Source organism: Portunus trituberculatus, chromosome 46 (genome assembly GCF_017591435.1).
Source record: "Portunus trituberculatus isolate SZX2019 chromosome 46, ASM1759143v1, whole genome shotgun sequence".
NCBI classification, from domain to species: domain Eukaryota; kingdom Metazoa; phylum Arthropoda; class Malacostraca; order Decapoda; family Portunidae; genus Portunus; species Portunus trituberculatus.
In genome coordinates, this window is record NC_059300.1 from 18,151,207 (window position 1) to 18,167,138 (window position 15,932).

The window sequence follows — 15,932 nt, forward strand, 5'->3', positions numbered from 1 at the left end:
ACACACACACACACACACACACACACAGTATTACCACTCTTTCTATGAAAGACTTGAGATGTGTTACAAAAATTTAGGAAGAAAGGGATACATTCACCGGCACATTTTTCTTGTTGTTTTGTTTTTGAGAGAGAGAGAGAGAGAGAGAGAGAGAGAGAGAGAGAGAGAGAGAGAGAGAGAGAGAGAGATCAGAAGAATTGTTGTCTTGTAACGAAGATAAAGAACAAAGAACACCACACTCACTTTGAGCGGCATTGCCTGCAGGGAGCTGATCGTTGTGTTAAGAAGAGTGACGTGTGCTTGTGGTAATTAGTGCGTTAGTGTTTTCCCGTGACTTTTGTGTCCTGTGGGTGAAGTGGAACTGATTTTGATCTAACTGTTGCAATAAACTCTTTACATAGTGAGTGATTTGCCGCATTGTTCGCTCATCATATCTTGCTCTCATAGTTCCCTACAATCTTATTATCGCTTGCACCTTCATGACTATCATGATAATAGTAATAGGATAATAATAATAATAATAGTAATAATAATAGTAATAATAATAATAATGATAATAATAATAATGATAATAATAATAATAATAATAATAATAATAATAATAGCAATAATAATGATGTTGATAATGGTGATAATAAAAATAATAATGATTATAATAATATTAATAATAATAATAATAATAATAATAATAATAATAATAATAATAATAATAACAATAATAATAATAATAATAATAATAATAATAATAATAATAATAATAATAATAATAATAATAATAATAATAATAATAATAATGATAGTAATAATGATAATAACAATAATAATAAGAATAATAAGAACAACAACAACCCCAACAACAACAACAACAACAACAACAACAACAAGACGAAAAAAACAAGAAGAACAAAGAAAAGGAAGAAATAAAGAAAAAGAAGGAAAAAAAAGGACTAGAAATAGAACTTAGGTACTTGGAATATGTTGAGGCGAAAATGAGAATCGTAAAGACAATACCAAGACAGAATGTTAGGCGAGATACAAAACATATTTCACGTACATTTTACATCTTTCCTTACATGATACATATTTTTTACATTAATGATTTATCTAACCTTCTCGAGTGAACAGTATGCCTAATGAATCGTGGATGGGAATGCTGCCAGGGAATCATGGATAGGCCTGTTTCTATACTAAATACTATGAAACAAAAATGTGTTGAACCGCCACCACCTCACAACAAACACTCAGCAATAACACAACATAACATACTTTGCTAGAAGAGAGAAAATAACTGCTTCACAAGAGTCACTCAAGAATAACCAAAGTAAACACACCACCACCACCACCACCACCACCACCACCACCATCCCAAACACTCAACAATAACACAACAACTTTGCTATAAGAGAAAAAATAACTACATCACAAGAGACACTCAAGAATAATTAACTGAACACAACCTACCACCACCACCACCACCACCTCCACCTCAAACACAACAACAACACAACGCCTAACAAATCCAATCTGTCTTTCTCCTCAAGCCTCAAACCCTCGGCGTTACCTGCTGCTCTGTGCCAAGCTGGATTAATAAGACTTTCCCACCGCGGCACGGATCACTCCACTGCACACTATTGGCTCATTAGAGGTGCTGAGAGGACAGAGAGGAACGCCACAGCTTGTCATCCGAGTCCCATTGGTGTGAGGTGGCGGAGTAGGCGCTTGGTAGTAAGGGAGACTAGAGGAGGAGGAGATCGACACATGTAGAACACACAGAGAAGGCTGTACATCCCTCTCACGGCTTGCTTTGCCCCTAATCTCGCTATCTGTCCTTTGAATGCTGACTGTATTATCATTGAGGCGCTTACTTACTCTAGCGATGAGCGGTGAAGGTCGAGGGTTGCGGGTCTGGTGGTGGTGGTGGTGGTGATGTTTATGTTATTCTGTGTTGTGGTGTTGCTGGTGGTGTGGTGCTGTGAGGAGGAGAAAGGTATAAATGGTGTAATAATTAAAGGGTGTGTGTTGGAGGTGGTTTCTTGTTTTTTTCCGATTCTTTTCTTTTATTTTTCTCTTTTTTGTGTGTGTGTGTGTTTTTGTTGAGTCCTTTTCTGTTTTTTTGCTTTTCTTTTCTATTCCTGCTTTCTCGTTGTTACTTTTGTGTTTATTTTTTTTTTTCTCTCTCTTTGTGTATCTCTCGCCTGATCTGGCTTTCTACACACACACACACACACACACACACACACACACACACACACACACACACTCTCTCTCTCTCTCTCTCTCTCTCTCTCTCTCTCTCTCTCTCTCTCTCTCTCTCTCTCTCTCTCTCTCTCTCTCTCTCTCTCTCTCTCTCTCTCTCTCTCTCTCTCTCTCTCTCTCTCTCTCTCTCTCTCTGTGTGTGTGTGTGTGTGTGTGTGTGTGTGTGTGTGTGTGTGTGTGTGTGTGTGTGTGTGTGTGTGTGTGTGTGTGTGTGTGTGTGTGTATGCGCGCGCGTGCGAATCTCCCACATCTCTCCCTCTCTCTAATCTAAAGTATTTCCCATGTTTCCACCGCCCACTTCTTTCTCCACCTTACCTCCCCTCCCAGTTCTCACTCTCCACCTCTCCCTCCCTTCCTTGGCCTTCCTGCTGAATCCACTTACCGTAATTAGAATGAAGTGGTGCGTGCGTCATCCGTCAAGTTCTTGGGCTCAAGTTCTTCCTGATGAAGGTGAAGGATGTATGAGAAGTAAAGAGACAGTCAACCTTAACTAGGAAATAACAATGGAGAGGGAGTGGAGTATTGCTGTCTGTCTGTGAGTGCTATTTGTCTGTGAGTGTCTGGGTGTGTGTTTTCTTTTTTGGCTAATTCCTTTTTATTTGTGTATTTATTTTGTGGTGTTATTGTGATTTCTTTCTATTCACCATCATTGTTATTATCACTATGATCGTGATACATTATCAGCATCATTATCTTTTCTTCTTTATCTTCTTCATCTATTTTTTTCGTGTTCCTGGTTCATCTCTTCCTCGTTTATTTCCGTCTACATCGTCGTCACCATTTTTTTTTTCTTTTTCGTCGTTATCGTTGCCATCGTTTCCTAACCGTTCTCCTCCTCCTCCTCCTCCTCCTCCTCCTCCTTTTCCTGTTACGCCCATCATAAAAAAATGCAAGTAAATCACTTCCAGCCAATTATAGACCAATCAGTCTTACTTCTTTAATGTGCAAGCTGATGGAAACAATAATCGGAGATAAGATTGTTAAATACTCAGAAAAATAAGATAATAAAGATTCACAACACGGTTTTAGAAATAAGTGCTCCTGCTTAATAAACTTATTAGACTTCTTTTATGAAGTATTTAACTCGTATGGCGAGTCAAAAGCAGTTGATATTAATTACCTTGATTTTGCAGAAAGCTTTCGACACAGCCGGAAACACCCTGAAATGTCTGGAAGACTGTCTCTCTCACAGAAAGTAACAGTGTGACCCCAACAAACAAACATGCTGAACAGCAAATTGTCAAATGAAATATCGTATAAAAAAAATGCGTAGTCGTATACATTGGGAATAACAATGTTCAAGAAAATTAAGTAATGAATAATGTGCCTCTGTCAAGTGCTGGAAATGAAAAAAAAATTATCTTGGTGTTGTGGTATCTAAAGATTTTAAACAGAGTCAACATTGTACTGAAACAGTGAAAACGGCAAATAAATTAGTAGGGTTCATTGAATGAACCTTTGAATTTAAATCAGAATAGGTTATATTTGCTTTGTATAAATCACCGGTGCGTCCTCAGCTCGAATACGGTGTGCAGTTCTGGTATCCATATTACAAAAAAGACACTGAAAAACTGGAAAAGATACTGCTCAGAGTTACCAAAATGATTCCAAGACTGAGAAATAAGCTGTATGAGGAACGACTGGAAGCACTAAATCTATTCAGCTTAACGATGCGCAGGATAAGAGGAGACCTAATTGCAGTTTCCAAATTTTTTTAAAGGATATAACAACCTTGACGCTAGCTAATAAGTATTTTATCATTGATCATTCTGACATGACAAGGAGTAATGGATTTAAGATTACACCCAAACACTTCAAATCCCACGAAGCCAACCACTTCCTTCATAAATTGTAAACAGCAATTATGTTCCATCATTCAAATATGAAATTGATAAATATTTAAAAGTTAACACAAAGCAAGCTCTCTTCTTCTCCGAATAATTACATACGTAACTCTTAAAGATATTATTGCTTTGTGTTGTTTTTTTTTCAGATAGATATATAGAGTTCACCGTAGGGTGAATAATAGAATTTACTTTCATCCTTTTCTGCGAAAATTCCATGTCAGTTTTTCCATACTGCAATTTTCCATGCCAGAGAAAGATGGAGGGAGTTGTGGATGGGGAGGAGCCTTCTCCTCTGCTGTCCTGTCTCTCTTCCCTGTAGTTAGTTAAAAGTAGATACCAAGCAGCCTTGAAAGGACAAAAAAGTCTGTTGCTGTTAGACTTTCCTTTGTATTCCGTTTGTATTCCTCTGTATTCCTCCTCCTACTCCTCCTCTTCCTCCTCCTCCTCCTCCTCCTCCTCCTCCTCCTCCTCCTCCTCCTCCTCCTCCTCCTCCTCCTCCTCCTCCTCCTCCTCCTCCACGCATAATCCCCGATGCTCCCTTGTCACCTGCACAATATGTACCTTCAAGAGCCTCTCCGTATGAATAATGTAGAAGCTTTCAAGGCAAAAATTGATCCTGGCAACACACACACACACACACACACACACACACACACACACACACACATACACAAACACACACATAATTTGCACTTGACAATTTTTTCCTAACTACGTTAAATGAAAATAAAAAAAAGATGTCTGTTCCTCTCTCTTCTTTCTAATCCCTGTCCTAATTCCTTTATCACTATTTTTTTTTTCCTTTTTTCCTCCCCCCACTCCTCTCGCTTTCTTCCTCCCCCCACTCCTCCCGCATCCTTCTGTCGCTGGCGCTGTCTCCCTGCCACCGTAAGACGCAATTAGTCCGCCACCCTTCATCCTCAGTCCATTAGTGGGTCTCGCCGTAGCTTAGCAGGGGCTCAAAAAATATTCTTCTGAGGCGCAGAGAAATAAAATGAAAATGAAGGTCCTGCAAGTTATTATTATGTGCTGGTGTTAGTGTGTTGTTGTTGTTGTTGTTGTTGTTTTGATATTGTTGTTCATGATAATAATGGTGTTTTCGTTTTTTTTTTTTTTCTTGTGGTGGTGGTGTTCTAGTTGTTGTTGTTGTTGTTGTTGGTCTTCTTCTTGATAATGATAGTTTTCTTTTTCTTTTTCTCGTTTTTCTTCTCTCTATTCCTTCTTCTATTTCTTCTTCCTCTCTTTCTACTTCTTCTTTTCTTTTCTTCTTCTTCTTCTTATCGTTTTTCTTTCTTTCTTTCTTTCTTTCACGTGGCAGTAATATATAAATATTAATTAATATAACAGTATTGCAAGCAGTGGCCAATTTTATACTCTCTCTCTCTCTCTCTCTCTCTCTCTCTCTCTCTCTCTCTCTCTCTCTCTCTCTCTCTCTCTCTCTCTCTCTCTCTCTCTCTCTCTCTCTCGTATAATGGTCCTTTCTTATCTTGTCTGTGTTATCGTGTTTAATTCCTCAGTTACCAAAACCTGACATTAATTTCGTCTGAATGCCAATTAAGGATTTTATGAGTTTATAATGAAGGATTAAGAAATCATCTATAATAATTTCAGTACATCTCTGATTACTTTCTTCAGCATTAAGAAATACGCTGTCATTCATGTTATTATAGTATGTAAAAATGTATGTGTTATTTATGTGTTTGGGAATATTCTGGTGATATGGTTAGTGAATACTTGAGCTTAAAAACGTCCGTAGCTGTGAATAGATTAAATAATATATTAACGATCTTCTTTCTATAACATATGCCGATGTATTATCTATCCTATAATCCCACACTTGTTTCTGTTCTGGCTAACAAATGGTGAATGTGTTAGCTTGAAGAATGATCTGTTGTCGTGAAGAGATTTACTACTATAACGGCGCCATAATATGTAAAAGTATACGATATTTATCTTAGTTAGTTTCTTCGTTTGTTTCCTGCCGTAAAAAGGGAAACACAGCCAGAGACGTGAGAGCAATGTTTTCTTTCCTTAGTTAACGGTTCTAGTGCTGCAGCCATCTTGAAATACACTAGAAAATAATTATCAACATGGACACGCAGACAAAAGAAAAAGAAAAAAAAAAGATAAATTAAGAGATTATATTAATCATGTATTTTCTATTGCACAAAATTATACATTTCAGTAAAAATTATCTCAAATTTTGTGATTTAGGAGAAGTATTCCATGAGTGAAAGTTGAAAGAAGTCTCGCTCCACTGAAAAACAGACTGATCCACCTGCTTTATGATATCCCAGTGACCCGAGACTGCTTCTTCTCGCTGATTAAGGAATGCTTATTATAATTCAATCATCAGCTGGCTGGCGGAGAGGCGGCGAGAGTGTAGTGAAGGGACAGATTAGAGATTCAGTCCCTAGCGGGGTGGAGATTGTCAGACGCGTCTTGATTCATTCAGCAGCACTTTGCCACCTTCAAGGGAATAGGTACAGAAGGTGTGTGTGTGTGTGTGTGTGTGTGTGTGTGTGTGTGTGTCCCCGTTGTTGTTTTGTTATTATTATTACTATTATCGTTATTATTGTTATTATTATTATTATTATTATTATTATTATTATTATTATTATTATTATTATTATTATTATTATTATTATTATTATCATTATTATCATTATCATTATCATCAACATTATTATTATTATTATTTTTCTTCTTCTTCTTCTTATTATTATTATTATTATTATTATTATTATTATTATTATTATTATTATTATTATTATTATCATTATTACTATCATTATTATTATTATTATCATTATCATTATTGTTGTTATTATTATTGTTATTATTATTTTTTTTTTACTATTATTATTATTATTACTATTACAATTACCATTACAGTTATTATTGTTATTGTTATTATTATTATCTTTATAATCATTATTATTATTATTACTGTCATTAGCATCATTGTTATCATTATTGTTAGTGTTATTATTATTATTATTATCATTATTATTATTATTATTATTATTATTATTATTATTATTATTATTATTATCATTATTATTAATATTATTATCATCATTGTTATCATCATCATTATCATTATCATAGTTATTATCATAAGAAACATAAGAACATAAGAACACGTGGAAAACTACAAGAGTCCATCTGGCCTATTGTTACTTACTTGTTACTTGTGGTGCTTGTTCAAGGCTCCGCTCCACTGCGAGGCAGCGCTCAGCAGAGCCTCCCTCAAAAGCAACTAGCATCTATAATTGTCTTTGATTTCCATGCTGTTAAAATCATAAACTTCCTTGAACAAATATGTCTTCAATTTCTTTTTGAAGATATCGATCCTGGCACAACCTTTGATATCACTCGGCAGTTTATTGTAAATCCTTGGTGCGCATCTTGCAAATACTCGACATCCCATGTCAAGGTTATATCTTGGCTCATGTAGTCTGTATGGGTCTGCATCGTGTTCCTTGGTATGTGCACAAATGTATGAGTGTCAGGGGTCATTTCTCTAATTTTCGCAGTATCATATTCACTCAGCCATGTTTCAGTCAAAGCAAGAATATCCAGATTCTCATCATTAATTAAAGTTCTGATTTCTATTGTCTTGTTTCCAACTGACTGGACATTTAATAAACCACATTTCAACATAGAGCTCACAGCATTAGTAGCCATGATCTGTAATATTTCTGATCCTGTCAATCTCACTTTCCAACACAACACAACAACTATTATTCGCCGAGTGGTCAGTATTCTGTTTCTTAAACCTCACACAGTTTATGCATTTCTTCTCTGTAGATGTGCAATCCTTGGACTTGTGGTTGCCTGCACATTTAAAGCAAACGGGATGCTCACCATTTTTCTTGGCATTGCAGTTTGCCTCAGTATGACCATACCTTTGACAATGGTAACAGATAAGTGCATGATACCTGTCGCGAACCTGGTAAACTCCCCATTCAAGCTTAATCCTGTCCTGATGCTGATGCAACAACTGTCTTATCATTAGATCACATTTCATGATGTAATGAACTGTGCCCCCTGCTGCTGGTTTGCAAAAAATATTCTCAATCTTTGACTTGATATCAGGAACTGCTTGAAGGTGGTCATTTCTTGCAATAATTGTATCAGTGATACCCTCCTTAGTCTCTTCTTTATGGACATTACATAGCATTATCTTGGGTTTAATTTTCTGAACAGATTTAGTTGTCAACTTCCTCAGGGAGATACAGTGCAACACTAAGGAAGACTTATAGTTGAGATGCTACAGAAATAAAGTAGTCTTGGGTCACCCTGAGATTTATCTATCACCACTTTTCAACTGTCCATATAACTACGTATATGATATCTACTTATTTCCCCCCATCATTCCCGTCTATGTATTTCTCTAATCTTCTTTTAAAGCTCCCTAACAACTTGATACTCGTAATACGGAATGTCAACAACATCCGGTGCACGGTCCAGATATACAAGGTCTTCCATCCGGTTGGCTTATTTTGGTCTCGGCCGCGCATATACGTCACGTGAGCCCCAGTCAACGTTCGTCTGTGGCTCGTGTACTTGAATTTGAATCTTTCATTTCCCCCTCACGGCCCCTTTTTGTGGATGCGTGAGCTTACTTTGAGCTAATTCTGGATGAGTTAGATGAGTGTATGGAAAAGTGCAATGTAGATATCGTTTTGACTTTCTTTTTGTATTATGGCAGCAGTGCACAGCACAACTATTGGGCATTATTAAGAGAAAATGAAAATGGTCTCAAGATGGCGAGGTCAAATTATGACTTGACGCACGGTAGCTTGGGCGCCTGTGATACGGGCAGAGGTCAACTGACTGGCTAACTGGGCCCCTGAATCACACCGACCCGGGGCCCACATGAGTAATAGACACGTGACCGTGGATGCGAGGATGGAAGACCTTGTATATCTGGACCGTGATCCGGTGTACCCAGGCGGTCACCCACGTAGTACTAACTGGACGTTGGACAATGTTGGATAACTTCGCTGATCGGACGAGAAGCGGTGTGTTCAACGTGATGTGGTCGTGGGCAAATCGGAATGCCAACAACATCCAATGTTGCCGGGTGGTCACTGTAATTATTACTATTATTATGTTATGAACTAAGATATCTATCTATTCATTCCTTTACCATCATCATCATCATCATCATCACAGTCAGCAATTCCGCATCACAATCAACACCATAATCGTCATCACTACCACTACCATAGTTTTCATGACTCGTGACATTGACTAACACGTTTACAAATTGAAATAGATGAAAGCTTCGTTGAATTCTCGCATTTCTACGTATATAATATTTTTTATGAGAGACAAAAACATTTCGTGATGAACCTCCCCACCCACCCAATCACTCCGCTACACACACACACACACACACACACACACATATATATATATATATATATATATATATATATATATATATATATATATATATATATATATATATATATATATATATATATATATACATAAATCCTGATGTGTGGGATTTACCTTTCATAAAAATATATGCGCGAAAGAACCTCCTTTCACTTTGACTGCATATTTCCTTAAAGAGGTTATTATGATTCAGAATTTTACTGAGAATATTGGGTTTCCTGTGTGTGTGTGTGTGTGTGTGTGTGTGTGTGTGTGTGTGTGTGTGTGTGTGTGTGTGTGATTGTGTGTGTGTGTGTGTGTGTGTGTGTGTGTGTGTGTGTGTGTGTGTGTGTGTGTGTGTGTGTGTGTGTGTGTGTGTGTGTGTGTGTGTGTGTGTGTGTGTGTGTGTGTGTGTATTGCCAGCTGGAAGTGGGCCAGCCAGTGGGCGTCAGGGAGACAACCCGACATATGGATAAGCGGAAAAAGAATGAATAATTTACGAACAGCCAAACACGTGTTGAAAAAAAAAAATGAAAAGACATGTGTTCATCTGAACCTGAGAAAAAAAAATAAAAAACAGATGGTGGAGTAAGCACAGACAGACAAACAGACAGACAGACAGACAGACAGACAGACAGACAGAGAGAGAGAGAGAGAGAGAGAGAGAGAGAGAGAGAGAGAGAGAGAGAGAGAGAGAGGGAGAGATGGGAAAGGGTAGACAGAGACGGATGGACAAAAAAAGTTGACAAACAGATTAACAAACATAAAAAAAGATAAAAATTCAAATGTCCAGCAAACACGAAAAACAAACGACGTACACACACACACACACACACACACACACACACACACGGACGGACACACACACACACACACACACACACACACACACACACACACACACACACACACACACACACACACACACACACACACACGGGCCGGTAGCTCAGTGGTTAGAGCGCTGGCTTCACAAGCCAGATGACCGGGGTTCGATTCCCCGGCCGGGTGGAGATATTTGGGTGTGTCTCCTTTCACGTGTAGCCCCTGTTCACCTAGCAGTGAGTAGGTACGGGATGTAAATCGAGGAGTTGTGACCTTGTTGTCCCGGTGTGTGGTGTGTGCCTGGTCTCAGACCTATCCCAAGATCGGAAATAATGAGCTCTGAGCTCGTTCCGTAGGGTAACGTCTGGCTGTCTCGTCAGAGACTACAGCAAATCAAACAGTGAATTACACACGCCCGGTAGCTCAGGCTTCACAAGCCAGAGGACCGGGGTTCGATTCCCCGGCCGGGTGGAGATATTTTGGTGTGTCTCCTTTCACGTGTAGCCCCTGTTCACCTAGCAGTGAGTAGGTACGGGATGTAAATCGAGGAGTTGTGACCTTGTTGTCCCGGTGTGTGGTGTGTGCCTGGTCTCAGGCCTATCCGAAGATCGGAAATAATGAGCTCTGAGCTCGTTCCGTAGGGTAACGTCTGCCTGTCTCGTCAGAGACTGCAGCAGATCAAACAGTGAAACACACACACACACACCGCGTAGTGTAATGGTTAGCACGCTCGACTCACAATCGAGAGGGCCGGGTTCGAGTCCCGGTGCTGTGAGGCAAATGGGCAAGCCTCATATGTGTGGCCCCTGTTCACCTAGCAGTAAATAGGTACGGGATGTAACTCGAGGGGTTGTGGCCTCTCTTTCCCGGTGTGTGGAGTGTGTTGTGGTCTCAATCCTACCCGAAGATCGATCTATAAACTCTGAGCTCGCTCCGTAATGGGGAAGACTGGCTGGGTGACCAGCAGATGACTGAGGTGAATTACATACACACTGACCCAATTCTTATGAAGCTCCCCTCATCCTCCTGTAACAGTGATTTAATGCTGCTCTTATTAAGTAGTCAACACGAGAGAGAGAGAGAGAGAGAGAGAGAGAGAGAAAATTCATGATCACCATAATTACAGCACAAATATCGCGTTAAATGTTTTTCCTATCCTCGGATTTTTCTTTTTCCTCACTAGTTACTATTTTTTTTCTATTTTCTTTTACTTTCTCGTTATGAACTCAACCTTTAGTGGGAATGAGTGGGCAGAGGGGAAATGGAACGAGGAGAAGGAGGTAGAACAGAAGAAGGAAAGAGATCTAGATGGGAAAGGAAAGAAAATAGAAAACAAAGGCCCAGAAAAAAAAAACGAAAAGTAGAAATAGCAACTGGTAACAAAACGAGAGAGAGAGAGAGAGAGAGAGAGAGAGAGAGAGAGAGAGAGAGAGAGAGAGAATTAGATTGGTATCTTTTGAAGGTAGAGAGAGAGAGAGAGAGAGAGAGAGAGAGAGAGAGAGAGAGAGAGAAACTGAAGTAAAGAATTAGATAGGTATCTTTTGAAGGTAGTATTGAGAGAGAGAGAGAGAGAGAGAGAGAGAGAGAGAGAGAGAGAGAGAGAGAGAGAGCTCGTATCAGCGGAGGAAAGAGAGGAAGGGCGGTCACTTGCTCCCCCCCCCACCATCATCTCAGCCTGAGACATCAACAGGGGTGCCGAGGCGACGAACGCAAACAAACGGCAACAGATCTGAAGGAGGTCAGGCAGGAGGGCAACACCGACCACCCAGAAGAAAGAAAACAGTGAGACGAGGGAACTCACAATCAGAAGCAACACCATTACCACTACCACAGCAAGGACGACCTCAGAACAGCAGTAGTCCGCGTTACACACCGCAGCAGCGTCCTAAAAAGGTGTGTGAATACTGCCAAGGTCGCTTCCACTCAGCTTTGGATTGTCGTGTGAGGGCTGCCGACGAGAGACAACAGGAGCTGGTGCAGGCAGTGAAACAGAGTGGCCAGGAGACGTTACTCGCGCTGAGAAACGTTACTTCTTGACATTGAAAATAATCGACAGCAATGGGAAGGGCCTATTGTGCGTGGGTTGCTATCGGCCTCCATCACAGGGAACAGTGTTGCTGGACTACCTAACATTAAACCTGGACTCTTTGATGACTGCCAGTCAGTGTGACAGTGTAATAGTGATTGGCGACCTAAACCAGCACACAGTCAGGGACGCCTTTAACTCACTACTGGTTGTGCATGACATGCACAACTACGTCACCTTCCCCACGCACAAATCTGGGTCATCCCTGGACCCGGTGGTGACGGATCTTCCTTCCCACACAGTACAGTGCTTCCCACTCGACTTTGTAGGGACCTCAGACCACGTGGCTGTATTCACCAGAGTACAGTTCAAGACACCACGTGAGGAGAGCTTCGAACGAACCCTCTGGAGCTGGGAGGCTGCCGACTGGGATGCCTTTCGTGCTGCACTGAGGACTACAGAGTGGGAGGAGTGCTGCGTGGCGACGCCAACCAGCAGGTGAGGCAGCTCACCGAGCTGCTTCACAACATGCAGGTCTGCTGGGTGCCGCACTCGGTCCATAAAACAAAGGCATCAGATCAGCCTTGGTTTGGTCCTGCTTGCGTTGCCGCATCAGATGCCAAATACAAAGCCTGGCGTGCTCTCAAGAGGCACCCGACGGCCAGAAACAGACTGAGGCACCGAGCGGCAACAAGGCATATGAATGCCACGCAAGCATGGGCTATAGAGCAGTGGAGGGCAAACCTGAAAAACAAACTAAGGGGAGGCCAGGTTGGCTGCAAGCAGTGGTGGAGCCTTGTCAAAGACAAGCAGGGTGAGTCGCGGGGCACCTCCGTCCCTGCACTCCACCAGGCAGACGGCAGCTTCGCCCACAGTGCAAGTGACAAGGCAGACCTCCTGGCCAAGCACTTCGCTGAAAAGATGTGCATCCCCGACCCCGAAAGACCCTCTCCGCTGCTGCCTCAAATAGTGAAAGAGACACTAGTGAAAGTGATAACAAGTGAAGTGGAAGTGCGAGCGATTCTCGAAAGTTTGGACGAGAACAAAGCTGTGGGGCCTCAGGACATCAGCCCGCGCGTTCTACGCCAGTGTGCTGCTGAGCTGGCGCGCCCCTCACTTCCTCTTCAATCACTGCCTCGCCACCTCCACATGGCCTGAAATGTGGAAAGGAAGCAGTGTGGTGCCTCTTCACAAGAAGAACTCCAAGGCAGAGGCAAAAAATTACAGACCCGTGTCCTTGCTGCCTGTGCTGAGCAAAGTGCTGGAAACAATTGTGGCCTCACGAGTGACGCAGCATCTCGAGCGCCACCACCTGCTGAGCAACAGGCAGTTTGGGTTCAGGCAAGGGAGGTCGGCGGCAGACCTGCACCTGCTCCTCTCCACGAAGTGGAGTGAGGCCCTGGACCGAGGCAAGGCCACAGCAGTAGTGGCTCTTGATATCGAAGCTGCGTTTGACAGAGTTTGGCATGCAGCGCTCATCACCAAGCTCCGCGCTGTAGGCGTGGACGGAGCACTCCTCCAGCTCCTAGAAAATTACTTGAGAGCCAGGCACCTCAAAGTAATTATCAATGGGCGGAATCAAAACCACAGCCCATAAGGGCAGGCGTTCCTCAAGGAGCTGCCTCGGCCCTTTGCTGTGGAATGTGTATATCAATGATCTGCTACACCTCGTTCCTGCAGCGAAGGCGTTTGCAGATGATATAACACTATCCCACAGCTACGGACTGGAGGAGAAAGCTGCAGCCACCTGTGACATCAACGCCACCTTGAGCCGCATCGCAGCCTGGGGAAGGAAGTGGCAAGTTAAGTTTGCTGCTCACAAAACCCAGCTGCTAAGCATCACCAGGACGAGTGAAGCCCTGCGCCTCGCCTTCAACGGGGAGACACTGACGCCGCGGGAGGAGGTGGAGGTGCTGGGGTAACTTACGACCGTAAGTTAACTTTCAGGACCCACTTGGAGCGACTAGCCAGAGAGGCCTCAGGGAAGCTGGCATCCCTGAGGAGAATCTCCTACCTTCTGGACGCCAAAGGACTGGAGTTGCTCTACAAGTCGCAGGTCCGCTCCTCCTTGAATACGCCTGCCTTGCCTGGGGCGGCGCGGCCAGCAAACATCTCGCTCTCCTGGACAAGGTCCAGGACCGAGCGGCGAGGCTCATCAGGGAGAGTGAGCTCGGCTTCCACCCTACACTGCACACCCTCCAACACCGGCGGGACGTGGCGGGCCTCACCGTCATGTTCAAGGTGCAGCAGCAGAGGGTGGCTCACCTGCATGAACTCCAGCAGCCTGCCCGACAGGCCGAGATTGCCACCAGAACCGTCATCCGTGCCCCTGGGGAGCTGCTCCAGCCCAGGTGCAGAACGTGGCACCAACAAAGGCAGTTCCTCAACACGTATATCGGCTTGTGGAACGCTTTTGTTGCTGTGCAAGCGAGTGTAGAGGGCTGCTGGTCCACGCAGCAGTTCAAGTGTACAGTGAATGAGTGGCTGCTACGGACAGACAGACAGAGGCAGGCTTTCGGATAGAAGGCATTAACTGTGACTTCTTTAGCCTAATATTGTACTAAGTATGTAATGTATAATGTACAAAACTCTGTATATCTATGTAAATTGGTATAAATAAAAAAAAAAAGAGAGAGAGAGAGAGAGAGAGAGAGAGAAGAGAGAGTAACTGAAGTAAAGAATTAGATAGGTATCTTTTGGAGGTAGTATTGAAAGAGAGAGAGAGAGAGAGAGAGAGAGAGAGAGAGAGAGAGAGAGAGAGAGAGAGAGAGAGCATCAGCTTAAGGGGGGGAGGGCAGCAGGTGTCTAAGAGGAGAAAACAGACAAAGAGAAACATTTTATATACAAAGAATCGTGAAAGAAAGGACGCAGGGAAGGAACCAGGAGGAGGAGGAGAAGAAGGGGAGGAGGGAGGAGGGAGGAATAATTCTCAAGAGGCCTTACGAAAGAATCTCTCCTTTATCCTTCTCTCTCTGCCTTCATCCTGCTCCTAAAAGTAGACTATAGTAGTAATGGACCGCCCTCACAGTTTATATCCCCCTACACTGGCTTTGCATTTCCATAGATACACTCTTATGAACCGAGTAGAGAAGGTCACACGGGTAGACAGGCTCCACTCCCTCTCTCTCTCTCTCTCTCTCTTCTCGTTTTTCTCTAGTTCTTCTTGTTCAATTTGTGACTTTTTTCTTTAACTTTGTTCTCTCATCCATATTGCCATTCTTCTCTCTCTCTCTCTCTCTCTCTCTCTCTCTCTCTCTCTCTCTCTCTCTCTCTCTCTCTCTCTCTCTCTCTCTCTCTCTCTCTCTCTCTCTCTCTCTCTCTCTCTCTCTCTCTCTCTCTCTCTCTCTCTCTCTCTCTCTCTCTCTCTCTCTCTCTCTCTCTCTCTCTCTCTCTCTCTCTCTCTCTCTCTCTCTCTCTCTCTCTCTCTCTCTCTCTCTCTCTCTCTCTCTCTCTCTCTCTCTCTCTCTCTCTCTCTCTCTCTCTCTCTCTCTCTCTCTCTCTCTCTCTCTCTCTCTCTCTCTCTCTCTCTCTCTCTCTCTCTCTCTCTCTCTCTCTCTCTCTCTCTCTCTCTCTCTCTCTCTCTC

General features: G+C 42.3%; 1 protein-coding gene across 1 annotated transcript in view; it reads right to left on the minus strand.

Annotated features, from left to right (window-relative positions):
- Positions 1-1,639: 1,639 nt before the first annotated feature.
- LOC123519745 (protein PXR1-like) overlaps positions 1,640-15,932 on the minus strand; it is a gene marked incomplete at its 5' end in the record, with an annotated part of 32,356 nt that continues 18,063 nt past the window's right edge. The window contains 2 exons of the mRNA XM_045281249.1: positions 1,640-1,735; positions 7,154-7,213. Coding sequence (XP_045137184.1) covers positions 1,640-1,735; positions 7,154-7,213 — 156 coding nt within the window. The remainder of the gene's footprint in view (positions 1,736-7,153; positions 7,214-15,932) is intronic.